A 26,554-nucleotide genomic window follows, 5' to 3' on the forward strand; every position below is an offset into this window, starting at 1 on the left:
GAGAGCCCGATGCGAGACTCGATCCCAAGACCCTGAGATCATGACCTGAGCTGAAGGCAGGTACAACCGACTGAGCCACCCAGGCACCTCCCAAGGTTCACGTTTTGTTATTGATTGCTAATGTGTTTTTCACATCTTTTACTTTAAATCTGGAACAATCCCACTAAAGTGCTTTTTAAGGGCATCTTTGAAGACACAAGTCCAGTTGTCCTGTTTGCCTCATTGGTTCCTCAGTCAGTGATATTCCTCTGGTTCTCTCCCTCTGTATTTCTTGTTTTGGTGGAAGTGAGGCCAAAGACTTGAATGGACAGAGATTTTGTATATGACAGAAGGTGGAGGTAACATTTTAATTTTTTTCCTGTTGGATATCCAATTGAATCGTCACTATTTATTTTTTTTAAAATCCTTTCTTTTTCTATTTGCAGTGTTCTTCATCGTAAATCAAGTGTTGTGATATGCACATGTCTGTTTCTATTTCTTTCCATTGCTCTGTTCATCCTTAAGATAGCAATGTTTAATGTAGCTTTTAATGAGCAATTATATTTTATAAGCAAGTTCTCCTATACCCCTCAAAAGTCTGGACGATTTTGACCATTTGCACTTATATTTAAATTTTTTTCCAGGTTTTTTTATATTTAAGTTTTTAAGTTTTAATTCCAGTATTGTGAACACAGTGTTATATTAGTCTCAGGAGAACAATCTAGTGAATCAGCAATTCTGTACCTTACTCCGTGTTCGTCGTGGTAAGTGTCTTTTAATCCCCATGACCTATTTCCCCCAACCCCCACCAACCTCCCCTCTGGTGACCATCGGTTTGTTCCCTAGAGTTAAGGGTCTGTTTCTTGGTGTGTCTCTTTTTTTCTCCTTTATTTGTTTTGTTTCTGAATTCCCCATATGAATGCGATCATATGGTATTTACCTTTCTCTGACTGACGTTTTCACTTAGCATAATACTCTCTAGCTCCATCCATGGTGTTCCAAATGGCAAGACTGCATTCTTTTTAATGGCTGAGTAATATTCCTCTGTGTGTGTGTGTGTGTGTGTGTGTGTGTGTAGAGAGAGAGTGAGAGACACCACATCTTCTTTTTTTTTTTTTTTAAGATTTTATCTATTTATTTGACACAGAGAGATCACAGATGACAAGCAGGTGCGGGGGGGAAGCAGGCTCCCCGCTGAGCAGAGAGCCTGATGTGGGACTCAGTCACAGGACCCTGAGATCATGACCCGAGCTGAAGGCAGAGGCTTAACCCACTGAGCCACCCAGGCGCCCCAGCACCGCATCTTCTATATCCATTCATCTCTTCATGGACGCTTGGGCTGTCTCCATAGTCTGTCAACTATAAATAAAGCTTCTGCAAACATCGACATGTACGTATCCCTCTGATTTAGTGTTTCTGTATTTGGGGGGCAGATACCCAGTAGTGCGATTACTGGATCATAAGGTAATCTCATTTTGAACTTTTTTTTCTTTAAGATTGTATTTATTTATTTGACAGAGAGAGAGAGACAGTGAGAGAGGGAACACAAGCAGGGGGAGTGGGAGAGGGAGAAGCAGGCTCCCCACTGAGCAGGGAACCCCACGTGGGACTCGATCCTAGGACCCTGGGATCATAACCTGAGCTGAAGGCAGATATCTAACAACTAAGCCACCCAGGCGCCCCACCATTTTTAACCTTTTGAGGAATCTCCACACTGTTTTCCAAAATGGCTGCACCAGCTTGAATTCCCACCAACAGTGTAAGAGGGCTCTGCTTTCTCCACATCCTCTCCAACACTTGTTGTTTACTGTGTTTTTTATTTTAGCCACATTTAAATTTCTTAATCATTTTTTCAGTCCACGGAAATTTAGGAATTTGGGAAATCTGGGACTTTGATTAGGATTTGCATTGAATTTATAGAATGATTTGGGTAGAAATGACATCTGCTTTTTGTCATTTAGATTAGTTTGATTTTCTAGAGTGTTATAGAAATAGAATCATGTAGTATATACTCTTCTTTGTTTGGCTTCTTTTACTCAATATAATTATTCTGAGATTCTGTGTTGGGGCCTATATTCACAGTTCCCTTCTGAATAGCACAGCACTGCACTGTGTGGCTGCACCATAGTCTGTCTATCCCGTCAGTTGTTGGTGGGCATCTGGGTTGCTCCTTGTATCGGAGTGTAAGCAAAGCTACTGTAAGCACTTGTGTCCAAGTCTTCACGCGCGCACGTGCTTTCCTGTCTCTTGAGAATGGAATGGCTGAATCACATCAAGTTCCGTGTTTACTGGCCGGGGTGCTTCTCGTGACGGTCGACATTGTCGCCGGCAGTGTGAGAGTTGTAGGTACTGTACATGCTCACTGACACTTGCTGTGATCAGTCTTTGCATTTCAGGAGTAGTGGTATCTTACTGTGGCTTTAGTTTGCGTTTCTCTCATGAGTAACGATCCCGAACATCTTTCATGTGCTATTTGTGTTCCGTGTGTCTTTGGCAGTCTGTATGTTTGAATCGGGGCCATTTTTTTTAATTGAGTTGGTTTCTTAATATTGAATTTTGGAAGTTCTTTATATAGTCCAGATTTAAGTGCTTTATCAGGTATGTATGTGACTTGGAAATATTTTCTCCATGTCTCTGCCTTGTCTTTTCAGCCCCTTAATTGTGACCTTCAAAGAGTAAAAGAGTAAAAGTTCCTAATTTTTATAGAGTTCAGTTTATAAGTTTTTCTACTGTGCATTGTGCTTTTGGTGTCCTGTCATAAGAACTCTCTGCCTAGCCCAAGATCACAAAAATCTTCTATGTTTTCTTCTGGAAGTTCTGTAGCTAATTCACATTTAGGTCCTCGCTTCATTTTGAGGTTAATTTCAGATTCTCCTATTGGGCTGCCGCTCCTGAGTGTCTACTGTAGATACCGTAGTGCCAGAAAGCTCTGTGTCCTGCTTGCCTGGCGGCTTTCAGCACACCTTGCATGCCAGCGCACCCCAAAGACTGTTTCTCTGTGTTCTTGTCCCTTTCCTAGTGTGGTGTCCTGCCTTTGCCTATTAGTTGCTTTGAAGCATGACACAGAGAGAGCTTTTTAAAAATTAAAACCAGGGTAGAATCCATTTTATAATGTTAAGGTTAGATTGGAACGATCTTTGTGAACTAGTGGCCTTGAAAAGATATCTAAAATATTGTTACTTTGTCAAGAGAAATCCTCAAGTTCCTCACAGTTGGAAATGAGATAAGCAAAGAAGATTTCGAAAATGTCGTTGGGTTTGTTCCATTATAGCCAGGGAAGTAAAATTATAATGTGTTCTGTGTTATCAACAAAATATTCAAGCTCATGGTGAGTTTTAATACTTTTTGATTGTTCGATATTGAGATTTTGATTTGTCAATATTTTTTCAACGTTTAAATGTTCTGGAAAAAAATTAACTATTCAAAATCCACAAGAACATATCTTTAGTGATACACATTTTTCTTTTATTCTGAAGATTTTTATTAAATTATAGTATATTACAGTTTATGTTCTAATAATAAGATTTTAGGGTAATGTGACATAAAAACCTACTTTGCCACATTACTTCTTGAGTTTCTTCTGCACAGCTTTCTTCTTGACCATCTGTAATCTCTTCATGGCATTGAGCTGTGATTCTTGTGAAGTCAGACCGTTAAGGGATGCTGAGGGAGAGCTGCTTGATTCTGAAGTGGTTTTGCTAGTGGTACTTCCCCTGGGCCCTGATGTCCCACTATTTCCGTTCCCACTGAGCTGGCTGGTGCTTCCTGGAACTAAACTACTTGGACTAGAAGATCCACTTTGCTAACATTGTCACAGCTAATGGAGCGGCTAAGGGCAGTTTTGCCCAAAGTTAGAGGTGGAGGTGGTTTCAGTGGAATGGAAGGTGCAGTGGAACAGAAGGTGGAACCTGTTTTGGAACCTATTCCACATTTAGATGATGTCGCCAGACCAGTTAAACCCACAGGCTTCTGGTTAACTGATGAGGTCGCAGGCTTCCCACTATTATTTTGGGTTGTTGAATTCAGTTTCGCTGTGGATGGAGCAGAGAAGGAAGTTTTAGCTGCAAAAGCTGCCCATCCAGTTAGGCCACTAGGTCCTGAAGAGGAAACACTGGGACTAGAAGAATTTCCTGACATAGCCGTGGATGTCTTGACCTCTGTTCTCTTAAATGCTAGAAAAGTTGTCTCTGAGTTTAGTTTCTAGTTTCTTAACCAATGGCTCTTTGACAGCCGGAGCGACAGGAGCGACTGTGGGGGCTGGTTTCTGTGGTGGTTTCTGAGTTTTTTGATCCATTCTTTTCATCTGTCCGGTTCATGGAGCACAGTTCCACACAGGACGAGGGTCATTCACTTCCTTGTCTGTCGCCTGGGGCTCGCGGCCATCTTGGTACTGGAGATCAGGGCACTCCTGACGTTCTTCTAACTGATCACAGGACGCCAGTGTCATTAGCCTACAAACAACACAGGCCAATCCCATCTCCATGGTATAACCGTCGGCACTAGTCTCCTCAAAACTGGAAAGGTCAGTCATGGCTAAATCCTTGCTAGTTTGGACGGTAACGGGAGAGGACCGTGTCTCTGGTTTCTCCAATCTAGGTTTCTTTGGAGCATCACCTCCTTCTGTGAGGTCTGGTTCCATTTTATCCGCTGGTCTCTTTTCCGCTTCTGTCTGTACTTTTTCAGTTGTGAGGGCCTCGCCATTGCTATTGCCAGAAAGAAGACTGCATGATGTTTGGGGCTCTTGTTTAACAGAAACAGGTTTTGCGCTTGAAATTTTGGGTGGCTCTACATCCTTCTGAGATGGACGGTAACTTGCATCAATGCCCCGAGCCAAAGATTCATCAAGTAGTGCCTTTAGCTTTTCTGCAGAATCCTTACTCTTTGAATGTAGGAAGCCTAGTGCTTAAAAAAAAAAAAAAAAAAAATGGGGTCAAGTTCCAAGCTCACAGAGGCAGCCATTGCAAACACCTCTCCGCCACACAGCTCTGTCCGTTCCCGGAAGCCCCTTCCGAACCGCTCCACATTTTTCTTTTTACCTTAGGCTCCAGTATGGCTCAGCTGAACACTGGTACTTATTTAAAACTTTAATAATGTTCATCATGGATTTTTTTGCATTAATTTTGACTTTGAGAAGCTATTGTATTAAAATAATTCTTATTTTAATTATTAAGAAAAATAAATAACATTCTTACATCATTGACTCTTCTAACTCATTAACGTGTATACTAACGATTAATTTAGGACTTTTCAAACACGTACCAGTTGAGACTAACATTTCTCATCAAAGCAATGTAGGACATCTTTTGCTAACTTCACTGCTGAGTATTTGGATATGTTATTTTTAAAAATTAAGCTTAAATTTGTGGTTTATGAAAACTATACAAAAATATAGTGAATTTTGTGTTAATTTTTATCTAACAACTTCACGAAGGTCACAAAATTATAATAATTTGTTGCTAGTTTCTTTTTAAATTATAGGTTTACAGGATATACTCATGACAGTTTCATTTCTTTCTAATCTTTGTACATTAAATTTCCCTTTTGCCTTAAATTCACTGTCTTATCTGCCAATGCAATACTGAATTGAGGTAGTAACAGAGACCTCTTTTCCTTGATTATTATTTCAGAGGGTAATGATGAAATTTCAGGAAGAAGTATGAGACTTCTGGCAGACATGTGTTAGATCCTCCATCCAGTAGGAAAGGTTTCTTCTTTCCTCAGCTTGCTGTAAGTTTAAAATATGAATCAATGCCGAATTTTATCACATGCTTTTTGAAGCACATATTGAGATGACCCTGTGACATTATTTTGTTAAATTGGTGTATTCATTGCTTGACTTTGAATGTTAAACCATTTTTGCTTTCCTGGGGGTGGAAATCCAACTTTATGTTGCTTAATTTGGTTTACTAAGATTTTGTATAGGATTTTTGCAACTATGTTCATGAAAAAGATTGTGCCTATGGCTTTTCTTTTTCATAATGTCCTTGTCATATATTTTTTAAAATACTTTATTTATTTATTTCTCAGAGAGAGAGAGCACAAGCAGGGGGAGCAGCAGGCAGAGCAGGCAGAGGGAGAAGCAGGCTCCCGACTGAGCAGGGGACTTGATGTGGGACTTGATCCCAGGACCCTGGGATTATGAGCTGAGCCAAAGGCAGACCACCGAGGTGTTCCTTGTCATATATATATATATATATATATATATATATATATATATATTTTTTTTTTTTTTTGTCCTTGTCACATTTTGGAAGTATGGCTGCACTATCCTCATAACATGATTCAGGATTCTTCTTTTGCTATCCTCCAGAAGATTTTCTGTGAGCTCATGATCAGTTCTTTAAATGTTTGGTAGAATTTACTAGTAGAGTCATCTATACTTGGAAAATTATTTGTGAAAGATTTTTAAAAATAGATCAAATATCTTTAAGCACTGAATTATTTTTCATATGTTGTACTTATTACAGAAATAAATATAGAAAAGATATAGTTATATCCTTAGGCTCGTATATTCATCAGCATTAAGTTGTTTGTGATATATGTGTTCTTAACCCCTGCAGGATATCAAGTGATATGAAGTGATGTCTCCTTGTCCATTTCTTTTTTATCATTATTAAGGAAACTTCACTCCCCACGTGCGGCTGGAACTTACAACTTCAAGATCAAGAGTTGCATGTTCTACCAACTGAGCCAGCCAAGCCCTTTCCTTTTCTACTTCTAATATGAGCTATTTGTGCTTTCTCTCCATTTTTCTTGATCACTTTTGCCACGGAGTTATCAGTAACAGTAATCTTTTTAAAGCTTTTGGTTCCGTCAGCCTCTTTTTATCTCGGATTTCTGTCTCATTAGTTCTCGCTTCTACCCTTACCATTCCTTCCTTCCCTTTTCTATAATCTCCTCCGTGCGCCCCATGCGTGCAGCCCAGAGTGTCTGCCGTCACTATTTTATTCAGCTCAGAATACTTCCTAGAGTCCAGAAGCAGGCCATGGAGGACATAAAAACGTGGGAAGAAGAAAAAAACACATTATTTGAAGGAAATCAAGGACACGTTGGAAAGCTATTAGCATTGGAGGCCTCTACTCTGAAGCAGAGAGTGAATGACCCAATCAATGTGAAATGTATTTTCAAAGCATAAAACTTTTTTCCCCAGGAAAAATTATTTTGTAGTTTCCATTCTGATATCATCTTATAAACATACATTATTTTATGGTATAATAGTCTTCAGTTTCCAAGTATGTAGGAATAGCCTAGTCATTTGTTAGGTGAATAATGGCTTAATTACATGTGGTCAGAGAATATGGTCTGTATCATTTCAGACCTTGAAATGTGCGGGTAGTTGGCTGATAGCCCAGCACATGGCGGGTTTTTATAAACATTCCATGTTTGCCTTAAAATATTCTGTATCCTGCAGTTGTTGGATGTTCTATAACTGTCTGCCAGGTCTAATTTGATAGACATGCTGATTAAATCTCAGCCATCACTACTCACTCCTGCTTTTTCTATCGATTACTAAAAGACGTATGTCAAAGTCTGCCACTGTGTTGTGCAAATTTAACATATTTCTCTGTAGATTTCTGCCAATTTTTAACTTATATATTATCAGTTATGTTATTAGGTGCTTACAAATTTAGAGTACCTGTTATCTTCCTGGTGAATTCTATGCTTAATCATTACAAAAACTTTCTGTAAATCCTTGGTTATCCATTTTGTCTTAAAATCTACCTTGTCTCAAAACAACATGGCTAATTTTATTTTGGTTTATTTATGCTTAGTAACTCCCATCTTTTTACTTTCAAGCATTATATATGTCTCTGTGTTAGGTGTATATTTTGTCCTTTCTGTTCTATATCCTTCTTTCTTGTTTGGTATATGTTTACTCCCCCTCCCCCACCCTCATAAAGTTGGTGGTTATATACAGTTTGATCATTCTTTGAGATTACAAAATGCACAAGGGTTATATCAGATTCTAGTCATAAATAGCTATTTTGCCTCTTTTCCCCCTCTTTCTAGGTGATGTGAAGAACTTAGAATTTTATGACACGAAAACCATGCTCTTGAATTGTATAATTATATGGTGTATTACTGGTGCGTAATGCATATTACCTACCTAAATACATAAAGAGAAAGAATTGTGTCTTTGAGCTGGAATATTAGTCCTTTGCCTTCAGACTCAGAGTGGAACTTACAACATCAGCTCCCCAGGTTCTCAAGCCTTCGGACTCAGACAGGAAGTACCTCAGCTCTCCTGCGTTCCCAGCTTGCTGGTAGCAGATCTTGGAACTTCTCAGCCTCCATAATCTGGTGAGCCAATTCCTTATAATACACCTCTCTGTGTCTGTGTCTGTTTCTGTCTCTCTCTATATATACACATAAATACAGATATATTGATAGAGTTATCTGTATCCTTAACAGGAAATAAATACAGATATAAATAAATAGATACAGATAGCTATATGTCAATCTGTTTAATATATATCTCAAAGTGCCTTTGAAAATGGGTAATGTGGGGCGCCTGGCTGGCTCAGTGGGTTAAGCTGCTGCCTTCGGCTCGGGTCATGATCTCGGGGTCCTGGGATCGAGTCCCGCATCGGGCTCTCTGCTCAGCAGGGAGCCTGCTTCCCTCTCTCTCTCTCTGTCTGCCTCTCTGCCTACTTGTGATTTCTCTCTGTCAAATAAATAAATAAAATCTTAAAAAAAAAATAAGAAAATGGGTAATGTGTACAGACTTGAAGAATCTTGAGGTGCATGATAGAAAAAGCCTAGCATGCCTTGAGCTAACTGTTGCAGAAATACGGGTGTTAAAGGACCCTTCTGGGAAGGGCTGTGCAGGCCAGGAGGAGCATGTGGGAAACTGAAAGGACCCGGGACCCTTTCCGGCACGGCTCCAGCGGCTGGCTTCCGCTGCCCCTCTCACGTCTCTCCTGTCTTCTTAGTAAAATCTCCCCTGGCTCCGTCTCTGAAGAATACGTGTGATTGTGTTTAGTGCCCACCCAGATAATCCGAGATAATCCCTTTATCCGAAGATCCACAACTTAATCACATCTGCAAAATCTTGGCCATACACGATGCTAATCTCTGGGTTCCAGGGATTAACGCCTGATACCTTCGGGGGCCGGCGTTCAGGCTACCAGGGGGTCTGGATTTGGGATCAGAACACACTTGCGGGTGAGCCCCGGCCTGGCATATTATGGCTCTATAACCTGAGAAGCTATTTATTTTTACTCTGTCTTTACATCCTTACTTATAAAATGGAGGAAAATATTTTTTTTTAAAGATTTATTTATTTATTTGGCAGAGAGAGATCACAAGCAGGCAGAGAGGCAGGCAGAGAGAGAGAGGGGGAAGCAGGCTCCCTGCTGAGCAGAGAGCCCGATGCGGGCTCGATCCCAGGACCCCGAGATCATGACCTGAGCCGAAGGCAGCGGCTTAACCCACTGAGCCACCCAGGCGTCCCTAAAATGGAGGAAAATATTAACCTAATGCTTATTTTGGTGATGCTGGACTCAGAAAATCTACCTACATATTCCTAAATTTAGGAATCACTAGACTGGAGTTGATACAGACCGACTCTCCTCCGTTTCTGTCCTTCGTACTGTGTCCCCCCCCCCCGCTCCGTTTCTGTCCTTCGTACTGTGTCCCCCCCCCCCGCTCCGTTTCTGTCCTTCGTACTGTGTCCCCCCCCCCCCCCGCTCCGTTTCTGTCCTTCGTACTGTGTCCCCCCCCCCCCCCCCCCCCCCCCCCCCCCCCGCTTCTTCCCTCCTCATCCCCCCTCCCTTCATCACTCCCATTTCTCCTCTAACTCCCCGCATCTCCGCCGGCGCCCAGTCCCTCCAGGATCCCTTGTTCCTCCGGACTCTGCTCCTGCGGGTCTGCTCCAGGGAGAGGCAGAGTTGCCCCAAGACAGGCTGAGAGCGGCAGGGACCTCCTGGCCCGAGCTCGGTGTGAGCCACTGGGTGAGAATCCACGCGAGGAAGGGGCGCTTCCCGGCTGCACGTCGTTGCCCCCTGCGCGACTGGATGGCTGCGGGACAGAGGGCAGCACATGTGTTTTAGGTAAGGCCACCGGAGGTCAGACGGGCCCCTCACTGCCCTTTCCGGGCCTCTGAAAGGCCACATGTGAACTGAAGAAACGAAAACATTCGGGCATTAAAACTGTGGAGTTTGCCGCAGTCAATACTTGCTCTTCCCAGTCTTCTCAGGGTGGAAGTTGGTCAGATTAAATCACCAGGAGATCAGCACCTCTTAAAACAAACAGAAGTAGGGGAAGACCTTCAGCATTGCCCTGGCAGAGCAGAGCCAGGCCCTCTAGTTGGAGATATGTGTAACACGCCGACTCACTGTGACCTAGGAAAGGCCGCGAAGGATGTCTTCAATAAAGGATATGGATTTGGCATGGTCAAAATAGATCTGAAAACCAAGTCCTGTAGTGGAGTGGAATTTCCTACTTCTGGTCATGCCTACACTGATACAGGGAAAGCGTCAGGCAATCTAGAGACCAAATATAAGATCCGTAACTATGGACTTACCTTCACTCAGAAATGGAATACAGAGAATACTCTTGGAACAGAAATCTCTTTGGAGAATAAGTTGGCTGAAGGGTTGAAACTGACTCTTGATACCATCTTTGTACCGAACACAGGAAAGAAGAGTGGAAAATTGAAGGCCTCGTATAAACGGGATTGTTTCAGTCTTGGCAGTAACGTTGATATTGATTTTTCTGGACCAACCATCTATGGCTGGGCTGTGTTAGCTTTTGAAGGTTGGCTTGCTGGCTATCAGATGAGTTTTGACACAGCCAAATCCAAACTGTCACAGAATAATTTCGCCCTGGGTTACAAGGCTGCAGACTTCCAGTTGCACACTCATGTGAATGATGGCACTGAATTTGGAGGGTCGATCTACCAGAAGGTTAACGAGAAGATAGAAACGTCAATAAACCTTGCTTGGACGGCCGGTAGTAACAACACCTGTTTTGGCATCGCTGCTAAATACAAGCTGGACTATAGAACTTCTCTGTCTGCTAAAGTAAATAATGCCAGCCTGATCGGACTGGGTTATACTCAGACCCTTTGACTGGGCGTCAAACTGACCCTGTCAGCTTTAATCGATGGAAAGAACTTCAATGCAGGAGGCCACAAGGTTGGGTTGGGATTTGAACTAGAAGCTTAACGTGGTTTTGAGTAAAGCATCCGATTTGTCCCTGGAGGTGAAGAGAACCCACTATGTTTTGGCCTTAAAATTCTTCTGTGAAATTTCAAAAGTGTGAACTTTTTATTCTTCCAAAGAATTGTAATCCTCCCCACACTGAAGTCTAGAGATCGCAAGTCCATCCAAAGGGAGGTACTTGAAGGCATGCCTGGAAGTTGTCATGTTTGTGCCACATTTCAGTTGAGTTCCGCAGTGTTATTTTTAATGTGTTCCTCAGCGACAGTGTAGTGTCATGTTGCAAAGGAAATGACCCGGTCCTCCAGTACATCACGTCCTGCATGTCCCACGCCACTTTTTCATGACCTTTTAATATATTGGTCTCTGTGCTGTAGTGGAATCTTTGGTTTTGCATCAGAGTAAAATAAAATAAACCCATCACATTTGGAACATAATCGCTCATGTGAAAAAAAAAAAAAAGAAAGAAAGAAACTGAAGTAGGAAAAGCTGTGAAGTGTAGGCGGTCACTTGTAGTCCAGCCCACCGCAGGTAGTAGATGGATTTTTGGCTTGCAGTGTTGATGAGCTGACAGATTCCTTCCTCCTGGGAGGAGAAAGGGCCAGGTCACAGAAGCTCTGGGGCAGCTGGTCCCATGGCAGAGAAGTGGCTCAGCTCCTGTGGGTGCCGATGGCATCCCAGACACCCACGGCTGTGTGTGGACCCAGGACTCCTCTCTGGAGTGCAAAGGTGGGGGTGACAGGCACTGGCGCCCCCTGGGGAGAGCACATTCTGCACATGCACATGCCCTTTGCCTCACCAAACACTAGAGCTACCCAGTGCAGCGGACGAGGTGGGATCGTGGGCGGCCAGCGGGGGCAAGGCCTCAGGGGGATGTCCTTTCAGGACCCGCTGCCTTCGCGAAGGCTCTGGATTAGGGCCACAGCCAGCCTGGGTCTGAGGGGTCCTCAAGGATAAGGCAATAGTACACAGAGCGTTTGACTCAATCTTGGCTCAGGTCATGATCTCTCGTGAGATCGAGCCCCGCGGCAGGCCCTGTGCTCCGTGCTCTGCAGAAAGTCTGCCTGAGTCTCTCCCTCTGCCCCTCCTCCCACCCGTGCACTCTTTGTCTCTAAAGTAAATTAACCTTTTTTCTGAAAAATGTAACAGCAACAACAACAAAATACAGCAAAATCATCACTCTCCTCAAATTCCTAGTCCATGTGGTTAATGGATTTAAAGAAGTCAAAGGAGACTAAAAAACAGAAATTTAGATTTGAAGTCGAGTAACGTCATATTGGTACATTGTACTCTCACGTATGTACATCGAAGGAGAGCTGCTTCTCCCGCCGCATCTGTCCTCCGGAGGGAAGGACGACACGAGACAGTGAATAAGAAGGTGCGGTTTGCAATACAGCAGGACGGCGCTCCGGACACGCAGGTCCACAGCAGCCGTCTGCGTCTCTGCCTGGCGGGGCGGAGAAGGAGATCCCTGTGTCCTGCGAGGGCGGCCCCTGTGTACCTGGGTAGATGGACTTAACCCGAACAATCTTCCAGGCAGCATTAAGCAGGAGCCTGAATCTCTAAGTCGGCGTTCAGGTAAATAGGGAAGTAGTTTTGCTCTGGAACCAGGATGAAAGCACGTATGGAAGCCATCGGGAGATTTGTTTCCTTTTTGATCAAGGAGATTGAGAATGAAGGAACGCTTTGGCAAGCATGGGCACAGACAGAAGGGATCAGAAGAAACCGGAAAGCAGTCGGAGAGAACTCTGTCTCTGAATGGAAGCTGTGTGTTCCCGAGAGCGAGAGCGGCCCTGCAGAGGGTCACCAACTGAGTGGCTGAGAATGGGGCAGTGTATTGTCTCCTAGTCCTGGCAGCTAGAAGTCTGAGACCAAGCTGTCACCTTGGCCCTGCTCCCTCTGCAACCTGGACGGAAGGACACTTCCTTGCCTCTCCCCATGTCTGGTGGCCCCAAACCATCTTTAGCTCGTGGCAGAGTAACTTCAGTCTCTGTCCCCGTCTTCAGGGGGACTTCAGTACACCTCGTGGAGGGAACATAATTCATCCCGTACCATCCTACAGCATGGTGCGGATCATTGCTTCCCTTTGGACTCCTGCCCACACCCTTTAAAAACTGTTTCATCCTGACTGGGCCACAGAAACGGTGACGGAGACAAACTGATCTGAGTCTCACCCTCTTCTGCCCTAGGCGCCTCGAGAAAGGCAGCGGGCCTGAGCTTGGGTCCGATTCAAGCCCTGGTCAGGCTGTTTAGGATCTGATCTGTGACTCAGGCCTCAGCAGTCACCTCTGAAGTCTCGTTGGGTAAAACTGTGTTCCATCATTTTGAATTTTGAATAATAGGTCATTAATACGTCAAGAAATCTTTCAGGAAGGCTCCCAAAGTATTGGCTCAGATTTTTCCTAAAATGTCTAGAATTGACAGCTCAGTGGGTGGAGGTGGGGTGATGGGGCCGGTTCAGTCCACCAGAAACATGGCATTTTCATGGAGGGAGGGGATACGTTGTCACATCCAGAGTGCTCCCTGGGAGGATTTCAAATGAATGGTGTAAGAATTAGGGAGGAACCAAAGCATTTTTAACATGAGGGACGTCATCGAAGTTGATCTTTAGAAGACCATACAACAGAGGGGCTCAGTCAAGGAAGCGGCTGCCTCCCGCTCAGGTCATGGGATCAAGCCCCAGGCCTGTGGCTCCCTGCTCAGCGGGGAGTCTGCTTCTCCCTCCTCGTCTGTGCTTCCCTCGTGCTCTCTCTCTCTCCCTAATAAATAAATGAAATCTTTAAAACAAGTCATGCAACAGAGGCCGACTGTGGGGAAGGAAGGAGACAAGCGAAGGGGCAAAAGCAAGATTCCTGGGAGCAGGTCAGGGAAGTGGGCTCTGGAGGACAGAAGGGGACGGTGGACCAGAGACACGTTCCTCCTGCCCGGCGGGCTCCACACCTTCCTTCTCGCTGCTGCAGGCCAGCACCCACGGTGCCCAGAAGTTTGTCAGGAATGTTGGAGCAGGACTGGAGAGTTGGGAGTTTCAGCCATCGGACCTAGTGATGAGCTCGTCCTGAGGTGCGTCCAGAGACTGCAGGAGGAGCCAACATGCTGGTCTCTGTGCAGACTTGACCTAACCCGAGAAGAGCGAGGGTGGACGGCGGGAATCGGGGCTGGCTTTCATTTGTCCAGGCTCGAAGCGGGCGGTGGGAGCGGTTGCCGACCTGTGCTCTGTGCTGGGCTGAGTCCTTCAGAGTCAGGGTCGCAGCTCGGAGCAGCCCTAGCAGGCCGACTGTAGGACTCACCCTGACCGCGCAGATGGGCCCAGAGCCGGGAGGGAAGTCGTGCTGAGACCAGGAGCCGTCCGGGCGCACCGGTCTCTGTGGCCTCACAGTGTGAGCTTCAGCCCTTTCTGTGAACGGACACCGGGGAGAGGCTGAAGAGCCCCGCAGCGCGCCCAGGTCGTGCCGAGGAGGGCGCCCTGGGGACCCGCGAGGCTGGATCGCCGCCAGCGACCAGGCGGGTTCCCAGGCCTTTGAGAAGCGCTCGGAAATCTGAGCCCGCGCGAAGCTCGTCTTCCCAGGCCTCGCAGGAGTTCAGCCCGGGGCGCCCGCAGTTCCGGGAGCGCAGCGGGCGGTGCGTGTGACCCGGGCCCGGCGGGCTGGGAAGGGCTTAGCGCTGAGGAGGAAGGAAAGGCTTGTCCCCCGGGGTCACAGGAGACTTTGGCACAGCGGAGCGGCCGTGAGAACCGTGGGAGCTGCGGGCAGAGGGGGCGGGAGAAGCAGCTCAGTGTGTCTTGGCCGATTCCGTCTGCGACCGCTTTCCGCGCGCTCCCACGAGGGCCTCACCACTGCGGGGAGGCGGTGGGGGGCGCAGACGAGGGCGCGGAGGCAGCTGCAGCCCGGGGCCCCCCGGACGCGCAGGTCAGGGCTCTGGACCCGCCGCTGCCCAGGGCGCCCGTGCCCGCGGCGGGGCCGCCTGCGTCCACAAGCCGCTGGCCAGGACGGGCGTCTGACACGGTGCGGCCCCGCGGCCCGGCTTCATCGCCAGGACAGTGTGCTGCGACAGGCCGGAGGAGGACTGTCACCCGCGACCACGAGCCTCAAACTTTACTGTGCATGTGCATCACCTGACGGTCTCGTTTTTAAAAAGCAGATTCTGATTCCGCGGACAGCGGCCCCAGGAGGCCCTCGGCCCTCGGGGAGGGCGGACCCAGCACTCCCGGTTCCAAGGAGACAGGCCTCCTCGGCCCGGCGGGACACGTGCGCCGCCATAACAGGCGCAGGGGAGGCCGAGGTGCCTGGGGGCGGGGGAGGTGGGCAGGACGGAAGCGAGGGGAGGGACAGTGGGGGGGGGGGTCAGGGGCGGGCGTGTGTGTGTGTGTGTGTGTGTGTGTGTGCGCGCGTGCCCGCGCGCGCTGCTCTGCGATTGGAGGGAGCGCTTGGCTCCGATCCCCACCGGGGCTCAAAAGGGACCGAGGTGCCCCGGGGACCGCAGACCGCCTGGCCCTGCACGCCAGAGCCATGATGCCTCACCTCTGGGCTGCGGGGCTTTTCCCGCTGTTCCTGGTGGGCCTCGCCCAGCCGACCCAGAAGATGAAGGTGAGTGTCCCGTGGGGGACCCAGCGGACTGCAGCCCCCGTCGACTGGCCTGGTGTCCAGGGATGCGAGGAGTCCTCCCTCGTCCTCTCCGAGGCCGGGACCCGCCTCCCGAGCTCGGCCGACTGCGGCAGCCGCTCTCCGAGGTTGGGGCTCCGCAAGCCGATTCCCCTCCGCGGACCATGTCCGTCACCAGGCGCTCGTGGAGCAGGTGGACAGAAGGCCAAGGCTGCTGTCCTGCCTGCCCCTCCGCCGCCGCCCCTGCTCTGACCTCCGGGCAGTCTTGAGGGTCCGGGAAACGGGACGCGTAGGAGCACGAGGTGGGAGGGAGGGTGGCTGCCCGCGTTCGGAGCAGCTGAGAAGGGGCAGGGGAAGAGCCGCTGGCTGATGCCAGGACAGTGCTTGGGGAATATCAGGGTCAGCGAAGAGTGGCTTTTCCCCCCGGTGACAATAAAACACAGAAGGCCAGGGTAGCTGTCGGCCAGTTTTAATGTTAGAGGAGGTGGGGTGGTGAGCGGCAGCTAGTGGGGGAGGACAAAGTGTGGACCAGAGTAAGAGGACTTGCTCTTGGGTCTTGGTGGAGCCCTGATCTCCTGATGCCCTTGGGAAAAAAATCTCTGCACTGGAGGTCAGTAGCTGCCCCGTCAGAGGTGTGTGGATATGTCTCAGGACACAGGGTCGGGCTTCAAGTGGGTGACGTGGTACCAGCAGGTTTTGTTTTGTTTTGTTTTTAAGATTTTATTTATTTGACACAGAGAGAGAGAGAGATCACAAGTAGGCAGAACAGCAGGCAGAGAGAGAGAGGGAAACGGCCGCCCGGCTGAGCAGAGATCCCAATGTGAAGCTCTATCCCAGGACCACAGTCCCAGGACCCCAGACCATGACCCGAGCCAAAGGCAGAGGCCCGACCCATTGAGCCACACAGGTGCCCAGGTTTTAACTTTAAAACCAGATGAATTAATTAAAAAACTCAGTCTCACTTGTGGATTTAAACCAATTACATCTCTCTCTCTTTCTCTCTGTCTTTTTTTTTTTTTTTTTTTAAGATTCTATTCATTTACTCAACTGACAGAAATCACAAGGAGGCAGAGAGGCAGGCAGAGTGGGGGAAGCAGGCTCCCCTCTGAGCAGAGAGCCCGATCCTCAGGACCCTGGGATCATGACCTGAGCCGAAGGCAGAGGCTTTAACCCACTGAGCCACCCAGGCACCCCAAAACCAATTACATTTCTCTTACTGGCTCCCCTACCCCCAGAAGAAAGAGAATACCCATGATTGAGGGCAGTGATCCCCAGACAAGATTCATGGGGGGACTTGTCAAAGCACAAGGTGCTGGGACCCACCTGATGTGGGCGGCTGAGCGAAGAGTCAAGAAAGTGTTCTTGAGACATTTTCAGTAGGAAAGTGCTTTATTATAGCACAGGAACAGGACCCATGGGCAGAAAGAGCTGCACGGAGGTTGTGAGGAGTGACTGATTTTAAGCTTTCTAGTTGGTAGGGGTTAGGGATAGCGTAAATGTCTAAGGAATTTGGAAGCAAGACTTCCAGGGCCTTGAGCGGCTAGCTGCTGTTGCGATAAAGTTATTGACTACTGCCTAATGAAACAGTAGTCATGAGACCCCTAAGATGGCTATCGGTGGGCCATGTGCTTGGAGGATGGCTGGTTTTATGGTTACCAAAGTGAAGTGACGTTAACCAGAGCAAAGCTATAGGGGTAAAATGTTAAGGAAATCCTTGAGGGAGCTGTACAGGTGTTATGGTGTGTGCCTCAGGAACCCTGCCCGGAGACGGCCAGCTGATATGAAGCAAAGTCCCGCCTTCGCTCCTTTTCTCCAACCACCACCCCGAAGTTTCTGATTCAGCAGGTCTCCGGAGAACCAGGAACTTGCATTTCTTTTCTTTTCTTTTCTTGTTTTTTTTTTTTTTTTTTTAAACTCAAGTTTGTTAATATATTGTGAAGTATTGGTTTCAGGAGTGAACTTCGGTGATTCATCACCTGCACAGAACACCCAGTGCTCATCACAGCAGGTGCCCTCCCTAGTGCCCGGCCCCCATCTAGCCCATGCCCCACCCCTGCCCCTCCAGCAATCCACAATTTGTTCTCTTAACTATAGAGTCTTCCGGTTTGCCCTCCTCTCTGTTTTTATCTTATCTTTTCCTTCCCTTCCTCTATGTTCATCTGTTTTGTTTCTTAAATTCCACATATGAGTGAAATCACATTTGTATCTTTCTTTGACTGACTTATTTTGCTTAGCGTAATCTCTAGTTCTATCCACATTGTTGCAAATGGAAAGACTTCATTCTTTCTGACGGCTGAGTGACATTCCATTGTGTATATATATATACATGCCACGTTTTCTTCTTTTTTTTTTTTAAGATTTTATTTATTTATTTGACACAGAGTCACAGTAAGAGCAGGGACACAAGCAGGGAGAGTGGGAGAGGGAGAAGCAGGCTTCCTGCCTAGCAGGGAGCGCAATGTGGGGCTCAATCCCAGCACCCTGGGATCAAGACGTGAGCCAAAGGCAAATGCTTAATGACTGAGCCACCCTGGCGCCCCTATACCACATCTTCGTTATCCCTCATCTGTCGATGGACATCTGGGCTCTCCTCATAGTTGAACTATTGTTGATAATGCTGCTATAAACATTGGGATGTACCCCTCTGAATCTGTATATTTGGGGTAAATACCCAGTAATACAATCGCTGGGTCATAGGGTAGCTCTATTTTTAACATCTTGAGGAACCACACTGTTTTTCAGAGTGGCTGCCCCAGCTTGCGTTCCCACCAGCAGTGTAGGAGGGTTCCCCTTTCTCCACATCCTCACCAGCATCTGTCATTCCCTGACTTGTTAATTTTAGTCATTCTGACTGGTGTGAGGTGGTATCTCACTGTGGTTTTGATTTATATTTCCATGGTGCCAAATGATGTGGGGCATCTTTTCATGGGTCTGTTGGCCATCTTCTTTGGAGAGGCGTCTCAGGTACTTGCATTTCTAATATGCCTCGGTCTTGTTCAGGTCCTCAAACCACTCTGAGTGCTCTGTTATCAGGTCCCTGTGACATGTAAGATGATGTACATAAGATGCTTTAAGACCAGCATTCGTAAGACCCTCTCCCCTCTCTGAAATTTAAAAAAGGCAACCTATGAGGGGGCATCTGGGTTCATGTCAGCAACTACTGCCTGCTTGGGGCACAATTCCAGCTGTAGAAAGCACTCTTGTGAATAAAAGGCTGCATTTTTGGGTATCAGGTCCCTTCAGACTGGAGCAGAACTAACATCAGAGTTGGAAAGTTTCAGCCCTTCCAGTCCACGGTTTTCTTGGGATTCTACATCCCAGCTCACAGGACGATACCTATGTGAGAGACAGAACTTAGGAGCATCACAAAGTGCTTGTCCGCACACGTGCACGCGCACACACACACACACACACACACACAGGCTTTTTTTTTTTTTAAGATATTATTTTTTGAGTAATCTCTATACCCAACCTAGGCCTCGAACCCCAAGATCAAGAGTGACACGCTCCACTGACTGAGCCAGCCAGGTGACCCCCACACAGAAAGGAATTTAACTTACAAGACACACATTCTGGTGGTGGTCTCGCCATAACTAAGAATACTACCAGACAGAGTTCTCTTTGGTTCTTAGAATCTCGAGGTGTTCCACGAAAGAGCTCTGAGCGCTCTGCAGAAGTCCGTGGCTGTTAGGGTTATTGTCTGCCTTATTGTCACAGCATGGCGGTTTTTGTCCCATTCCAGCTGGATTGCTACAAGGGGGTGACGGGCACCATCTACGAGTACGGAGCCCTCACCCTCAATGAAGAGGAGTACGTGCAGTTCCAGCGCTATGCGGGCAAGCATGTGCTCTTTGTCAACGTGGCCACGTACTGAGGCCTGACAGCTCAGTATCCTGGTAAGAGCTCCGGTTTCGATTCCTCCGGAATAAGCTTGGTCAGATGCCCATATTCTAATTCCAGAGGTTTTCCTAATTTGTTGTTGGGAGGAGGGGGGTGAGGGGGAAACAGGTCATCAGGGGAGTCCATCCCTCTAAATCCTGCCACTGCTCTACTCCTTAGGAGGCCAGGAGAATTATCTCCAGATTGGAGGACTGAGATTCTCCCGAGGATTTAATCAAAAACCACCAGGAATGTACCTATCACTAAACAAGTGGGGTTTGCTGCTCGATGCCGTGAGGGAGAACATATATTGTAGGGAACCATGGGGCTTCTCGAGAAGAAAGTGCTGGAAAGAACTTATCTGAGAATCTAGGCTTGTGTTCGGTGCTCTGGGGGAAGATTCAAGGACTTGAAGTTTTGCTCTGAATTGGATGCTGTCAGGAAATGAGGGAGTGGGGAGGATTCTGTGACTGTGACTCAGATATGTCTTAATAACTCTTATCTACGAGGTCAGGGGAATAAAGCAAGGCCGAGGTCTTGATTTATCATGACCACTGTGACCGTGATGTTGTGTAATACTGATGTTCTGTGAAATTGTTGTTGTTTTAAAGACTTTATTTATTTATTTGACAGAGAGAGAGAGAGAGAGATCACAGATAGGCAGAAAGGCTGGCAGAGGGGGAGGCAGAAGCAGGCTTCCTGCGGAGCAGAGGCTCCATCCAGGACCCTGGGATCATAACCTGAGCTGAAGGCAGAGGCTTAACACTGAGCCACCCGGGCGCCCCTGTGAAATTGCTTAACAGGAGAATAGGAAACCCTAGCTACGACCCCAGGCCGGAGTCTAGCTTTCAAGGGGCCACCTTTATCCTTCTCATTGGTGACTTCTGAGAACAGCAGCAGAGAGGATCTTCTAGAAAGTGCTCTTGGGTTCTTCAGCAGCTCCAAGAGGGAAATATAGCTTTCTCACCAGTAATCTTTGGTGGGACAGCTCTTTGGAAAAACTCTTCATCTCTCCCAACCTGGCCCGACCTTCCACGGTGACTGAGGTAGATTTTCTTTGTGCTCATGGGGAAGAGTTTGGTTTCCCTGTTGATCCAGAAAAGGTTATTTGAAGTTTCAGATGGATTGTAATAGAAATAAATGCAGTTTCTGACATGCCATAACTTGGTTTTTCTGCTTTTCAAAAAAAATTTTTAAGATTAATTGCAATAATTAATATGTGAACATATGCATATGCATATATGCAAAATAATATGTGAACAGTTTCTAAGAAAAATTTCCCACATGTTGACACTGGTATCTATTCAAATGATCAAAAATATAAAGTCCCATCAATTTGTCTTTTCTTTCTCTCCTTTTTTTTCCCCATCAATTTGTCTTAATGGGACTTCAATAACAAGATATTGAAGAATTTTCTCTTTTTTAACACCACTTAAATTTACGTGTATTGTAATTTCACCTCTAAGATACACAGCTCACTAAATTTTGATATTTTAAAATTAACATTCAGGGGCACTTGGCTGACTCAGTTGGTTAAGCGTCTGACTCCTGATTTTGTCTCGGGCTGTGATCTCAGAGTCGTGAGACTAAGCCAGCACGGAGCCTGCTTAAGATTCTCTCTCTCCCTCCCTCTGCCCTTCCCCACCCTGCTCACACTGTTTCTCTAAAAGGAAGAAAAAGAAATAGAAGAACAGTCAGCAGGTGCTATGGCCTGAATGTGTCCCCCTGAAATTCGTATGTTGAAATCCCAGTGCCCAATACGATGGCAACAGGGCCTTCAGGAGGTGTTGAGGTCATGACGGTGAACCTCCATGAATGGAATTAGTGCTTTTATAAGAAGAAACAGCATAGAGATCCCCCCCACACAGCCCCTGCACCGTGGGAGGACACAGTGAGAAGCCTGCAGTCTGCAACCCGGTAGAGGGCCTTTGCTAGAACCCCACCACATTAGCACCATGACTTTGGATTTCCAGAACTCTGAGAAATAAGTTCTTATTGTTCACAAGCCCCCTGGTCTATGGTTATTTGTTAAAGCATCCTAAAAGGACTAATACAGAAGGAGCTGCTTGACTTAGGCAAAAATTGTATTGAAATAGCCCCTCCTTCAAAGAACAACAAAAATCAAATGGTTCACATTCACCAAGAGATCCTAAAGACTTTTTAATGATGAAATTGTGCATAAAAAGATACTTTCAAAAGTGCAGATTACAGGAAGATCTGACATTTCAAAGAATTTGGGGCTCACTTTATAGTTATTTTTTATGTATAATCAACCCTAGGGAGAACTTGTAAAGCTACAGACTAAACCTTTATTTAATTTGTGTAAAATCTCAGAATCTAAGGCTAGTATCATTTAGCAACAGTTTAGTGTCATTTAGCAAGTAGGGGTTTTCCTCCCTTCAAAAAGTTAAATTTGAGAAAAAATATATAGTAAGTTTAAAAAGTCATGGTATATAAACAGCAGTTTCATGGAATGTGAATCTGCTTTTAAATGTGTTTCAATTTAGTTTTAATTTAAATTTGTGTTGAATAGGGAATATATTCACATTGGAAATTTAAAAGATGCAAAAGGGTTTAGAAGAGAAAGCTTCCAGGGGGCCCCTGGGTGGGTGGCTCGGTTGGCTGAGTGTCTGATTCTTCCTTTCAGCTGAAGTCTTGATCTCAGGATTGTGAGTTCAAGCCCTGTGTCGGGCTCCATGTGGGGGTGGGGAGGAGTGAGAATATCCACCTTTTTTCTTTTTGAGTAACCAAGGTTATCAGTTTATGGTATATATTGTCATAAATCTTTAATGTGTAGACAAGCAAATCTCTCTCATATACGCAGACACACACAACTGGTTCCACACCTTGTTTTTTCACATGATACAATGTCTCAGTTGTTCTTCTGTATCAACACGCAATGAGCTTCCTCATGTATTTGAAGCCACAGTTTTCCACTCTGTTGCCATGACATGACTTACTAACCATGAGAATTTTACTAAATACCCGAGATTTTTAAAAAGTGTCTCATTCAGATTTTACTCCAGACGGGGAAGCGGCGAGAGTTGAAGGCCTTTGCCGGTGGCCCAGCAGCAGGGTCTGCTGCGGTTTCTGCCATAGGAAGGATGTATTCTTGATGGCAAAAGGAGGCGGCGAGTAGGGATCGTCATGAAGAAACCTACAGGGACAGAAAGGCACTGCCATTGAAGCCGAGGGTTTTCGGGGAGACAGCAGCACATGGAGCTGAGTCTGGGTGGGGGGGGGGGCACCGGGACTGACTCAGTGGGGACGAGAGTGGCTGAGGCAGAAAGACTGGTGCGGGTCCACACAGACACATTGGAAGCCCTCCCAGCAGTCTTGAAGAGCGGTTTGGAGTTCGTAGCCTGGAATCCCAGTGACTGTCCCGGGGCAGTGACACCCATTAGGTCAGAGTTGACAAGAGGGTAGAGCATGTTCTGGAGCTGGGCTCAGATCTGGGTTCCTTCCACAGCTCCCAGGTGAGAGTGCCGAAGGGGGGGCTCTTGGGAGCGCGGACTGGGGTGTCAGGTGTGTCCCTGTGGGGCATGATGAGGGCAGAGGGAGCAGGTCCATTTTGTTTGCCTTCTCCTTCAAGATGTTTGGTCCCTCAGTCAATCCGCCACTATGGAAACTGGCCGTGGCATTTAAATTTTAATTCCCTTCAGCATGCAGTGGGTGCCCCCGCCCACCCCACGGGCTAACCCATCTGTGCTCTCTGGGGTCCCCCCCACTGGAGGGTGCTGTGCATCCGTGTAGGGAACCACACAAGAAAGATGGCAGCTGTTTGGGTGTGTTTCTGTCAACCTGTGTGCTAGCTTCGTGCCCCGCCTCCCCGGACTCTGTAACCTGGAACCCTCTCCCTGCACTTGTCGCTGTACTTGGACACATCCCAGTGTCCTCCGGGGCTCCCTGCCGGGCTGCCCATGCTGCTCATTGTCTCCCCACAGAACTGAATGCACTACAGGAGGAGCTGAAGCCTTTTGGTGTCGTCGTGCTGGGCTTTCCCTGCAACCAGTTTGGAAAACAAGAACCAGGGAAGAACTCAGAGATCCTTTCTGGGCTCAAGTGAGTGCCGGCTCGGGTCCCTGCCTAGGCCCTGTCAGCCTTTCCCTTCCTCCTGCTGCCTGGAGGCCTCCTCCTCTGGAAGCTTCCGGGGCGGGTGGTGGATCACAGGGTTCAGGAACATCATTGTGAAGCTTCACGCGCAAGCTGGCGTGGCCGGCAACGCCCAACCTTTCACTAGCCTCGGGCTCTTGACGTGGACACTAGGGGAATATCTATGGGAAAAGCAGTGCAGGGCAGAGGAGGGAATTTGGGAAATAGAAATGAGTTGGGAATCATGACCTTCAAACACACCCTTCCAGTTTCCTTAGAATTGTCTACTGGCTCCAGAAAGCACGAGGTCCTGACCCCCAGACATCTCTCTTTCCTCACCTTCCCTGTCCACCGTCTCTTCCTCTTTGTCTCTGACTTCCTTTCATGGACTTGTGGCCGTTACAGCCCCTCCTTATTCTAACTTGGACCCTCTTGGGAAAACTCTGCTTCATTGCAGGTATGTGCGTCCCGGTGGTGGTTTTGTTCCCAATTTTCAGCTCTTTGAGAAAGGGGATGTGAATGGAGAAAAAGAACAGAAGGTCTTTACCTTCCTGAAGGTGAGTGACCACCCACCTGCGTGAACTGGTCAGGTAGGCAGAGATACCCCGAAAGCATGGGGCTCGTTTCTAGGATTGAGGTTGGACTCCTTGGAAAGAAATGCTCAGCTAAGTTCAGGAGTCATGACCAGATCCATTTTGAGCCCTGAGCTCAAGTACAGGAAACGGAACAAGGCAGCTCTGACGTGGCCAACGCCCCCTCCCAGATGGCAATGATTTGCTCATGTGACCGACAGTCATGGCATCTGTCCCAGGTGTGAGCAGCTGTGCCACACAGGGAGCCTGAACCTATTAACAGGGCCCAGCCCCTCCCTGGCGGACCCCTGTGCAGTCGGGGAGACAGACATGGAGCACAGAATGGAGGGTCCCGTGTACTAACTGACCAGGGAGCTACTGAGTGTTAGAACCACGAAGACCACAGAACCATCTGATGTTCTCTTAGGCCACCGGTTCCCTCTGCTGGCCTGCCAGACAGGTCTGGTCCTTGTTGAAACTCTAACCCATTCATGGCAACCTGAAAAAAAAAAACACAGTGTGGGGAGTTTTCCACAAAGCCTAATTTATTGAATATAAAAGGCCATCATTTATTCTGATACTAAATCAATGTTGAATTAAATCATACAGATTACCATTTGTGTTGCCCCAAAATGGTGATATGACCAATTTTATTTCCTTCAACCTAATACTTAAAAATCTGTTAATTTTTAAATTTAGTTATAGTTGACTTGTGATTTTTAGTTATTCTATATAGTTATTCTGTTCTATTCTAAATATTCTATTTAGTTATTCTATATAACTACATGTTAATAAAATGTTAGTTATTCTATACTAATCTCCAAGAAATAGTTATTGAACTTTTACCAGACTGTGAAGCCCCAGCTCTGGAAACCACGACTCTAAACCAAAGCATTTTTTTCCAACTAAGAAAACTGAAGCTCTAGAAATGATATGACTTATCCAAGAAGACAGAAAATAGTATTTTTCTGCAGCACCATGATGTCATCCTCGGAGGGGTGGACAGGGAAGGAGGAGTATTTTCTGTTTACCGCCACACTCTCTAGCCCGCGCGGCCGATTGCCAGTTGCGGGGGGTGCGGGGGTGATGTTGCACTAAATGTCTGTGCTTCCTGGGGGCACGTCAGGTAGTTAATATATGGAGATGCAGGATGGTGAGGAGACTCTCCAGGGTTGGGGATAAACCTGGGCCACGCAGAAGCAGGGGGAAAACCTTCTGTTTTTCCTATCTCTGCTCCAGAACTCCTGCCCTCCAACCTCTGATCTTCTGGGTTCATCAAACCAGCTCTTCTGGGAGCCCATGAAGGTCCACGACATCCGCTGGAACTTCGAGAAGTTCCTGGTGGGGCCTGACGGAGTCCCGGTCATGCGCTGGTTCCACAAGGCTCCCGTCAGCGCGGTCAAGGCAGACATCCTGGAGTACCTGAAACAGTTCCGAAGCGAGTAGAAAGGGCCGGAGACCGTCCGAAGCGGCCGCCTGCCTCCCACCTGGGATGTGCTCCACACTGGGTCCATCTTTGCTCCGCGTCCCTTCCCGCCCAGCGCCCCATGACCAGACCCTCCCCAAAGCAGGAGTTCGCCGGCGCTCGTGCGCTCACGAGTGTGTTCGAAAACAAGGGAAAGAATACCTTTGTCCCCAAATCTCTGCTCCGGAAATACCAAGTTCTCACCGCTCCACCCCAAAGGAAAGGCATATGCCAGGGTAGATGGTCCAGACTACCCAGTGTCCCTAAAAAGGCGATGCCCGGAAGTTCTGGCCTCTGTCCTTTCTCCAGCCTGAAGGGTTAAAGAAGCAGAAGCTAGAAGGTTCTCAAGATCCCCTCTGTAGCCTTTCTCTCTTCCCAGATAAAGCAGGTTGTAAGGCTCTTCCTCTCCCGCATGCGACCTGCGCTGCCCTGACGCCCTGGAGTTCTCTTTCTCACCGATCTCTGCAGGCCTCACGTGAAGGGAGGGGCATCTCCATGACGGCGGGTCCTGAAGCCGCCTGGGTCGGACCCGACCAGAGCCTTCCTTGGTGCCTGTCCCTTAGTGCATTCAGGCATGGCACCTGGGCAGGGATGTCCCTTCGTTCTGAAGGATGCGCTTTCCCCTCCCCCGAGCTGCCCCCACCTTCAAACTCCTTCCCGTCACTGTCTCAAATAAAGTGGATTCTGCAGCAGTGGGCTTCCCGCCGTGTTTTCCCACCCCCGTATTACGTCTGGGACGTCCACCTCTCTCACGCGGTCCCAGCTTCCTCGGATACCTCACCCAGCTCCTCAAACACGCTCTGGGAC

The 26,554-nt window shown here is 47.4% G+C and overlaps 2 protein-coding genes and 1 pseudogene across 2 annotated transcripts; 2 read left to right on the forward strand and 1 right to left on the reverse strand.

Moving 5' to 3' along the window:
• Positions 1 to 3,541: 3,541 nt before the first annotated feature.
• Positions 3,542 to 4,938, reverse strand: LOC101688482 (annotated as a pseudogene).
• A 5,303-nt stretch (positions 4,939 to 10,241) lies between these two features.
• On the forward strand, positions 10,242 to 11,578 carry LOC101688769 (voltage-dependent anion-selective channel protein 3-like). Its single transcript, XM_045073977.1, has one exon. The coding sequence runs from the start codon at positions 10,296 to 10,298 to the stop codon at positions 11,049 to 11,051; it is 756 nt and encodes a 251-aa protein (XP_044929912.1). The 5' UTR covers positions 10,242 to 10,295; the 3' UTR covers positions 11,052 to 11,578.
• Positions 11,579 to 15,544: 3,966 nt separating this feature from the next.
• On the forward strand, positions 15,545 to 26,439 carry GPX6 (glutathione peroxidase 6). The gene is made up of 5 exons (XM_004779972.2): positions 15,545 to 15,724; positions 19,482 to 19,635; positions 23,563 to 23,680; positions 24,168 to 24,267; positions 25,522 to 26,439. The coding sequence occupies exons 1-5, from the start codon at positions 15,647 to 15,649 to the stop codon at positions 25,726 to 25,728; spliced, it is 657 nt and encodes a 218-aa protein (XP_004780029.2). The 5' UTR covers positions 15,545 to 15,646; the 3' UTR covers positions 25,729 to 26,439.
• The last annotated feature ends 115 nt before the right edge of the window (positions 26,440 to 26,554 follow it).

The sequence above is a fragment of the Mustela putorius genome, unplaced genomic scaffold (assembly GCF_011764305.1).
Source record: "Mustela putorius furo isolate JIRA1106 unplaced genomic scaffold, ASM1176430v1.1 tig00537295_pilon_pilon_pilon, whole genome shotgun sequence".
In the NCBI taxonomy this organism is placed as follows: Eukaryota; Metazoa; Chordata; class Mammalia; order Carnivora; family Mustelidae; genus Mustela; species Mustela putorius.

What these genes read in the sequence shown, in the direction of transcription:
- LOC101688769 (XM_045073977.1), top strand. Translation starts at nt 10,296, where the DNA reads ATGTGTAACACGCCGACTCACTGTGACCTAGGAAAGGCCGCGAAGGAT.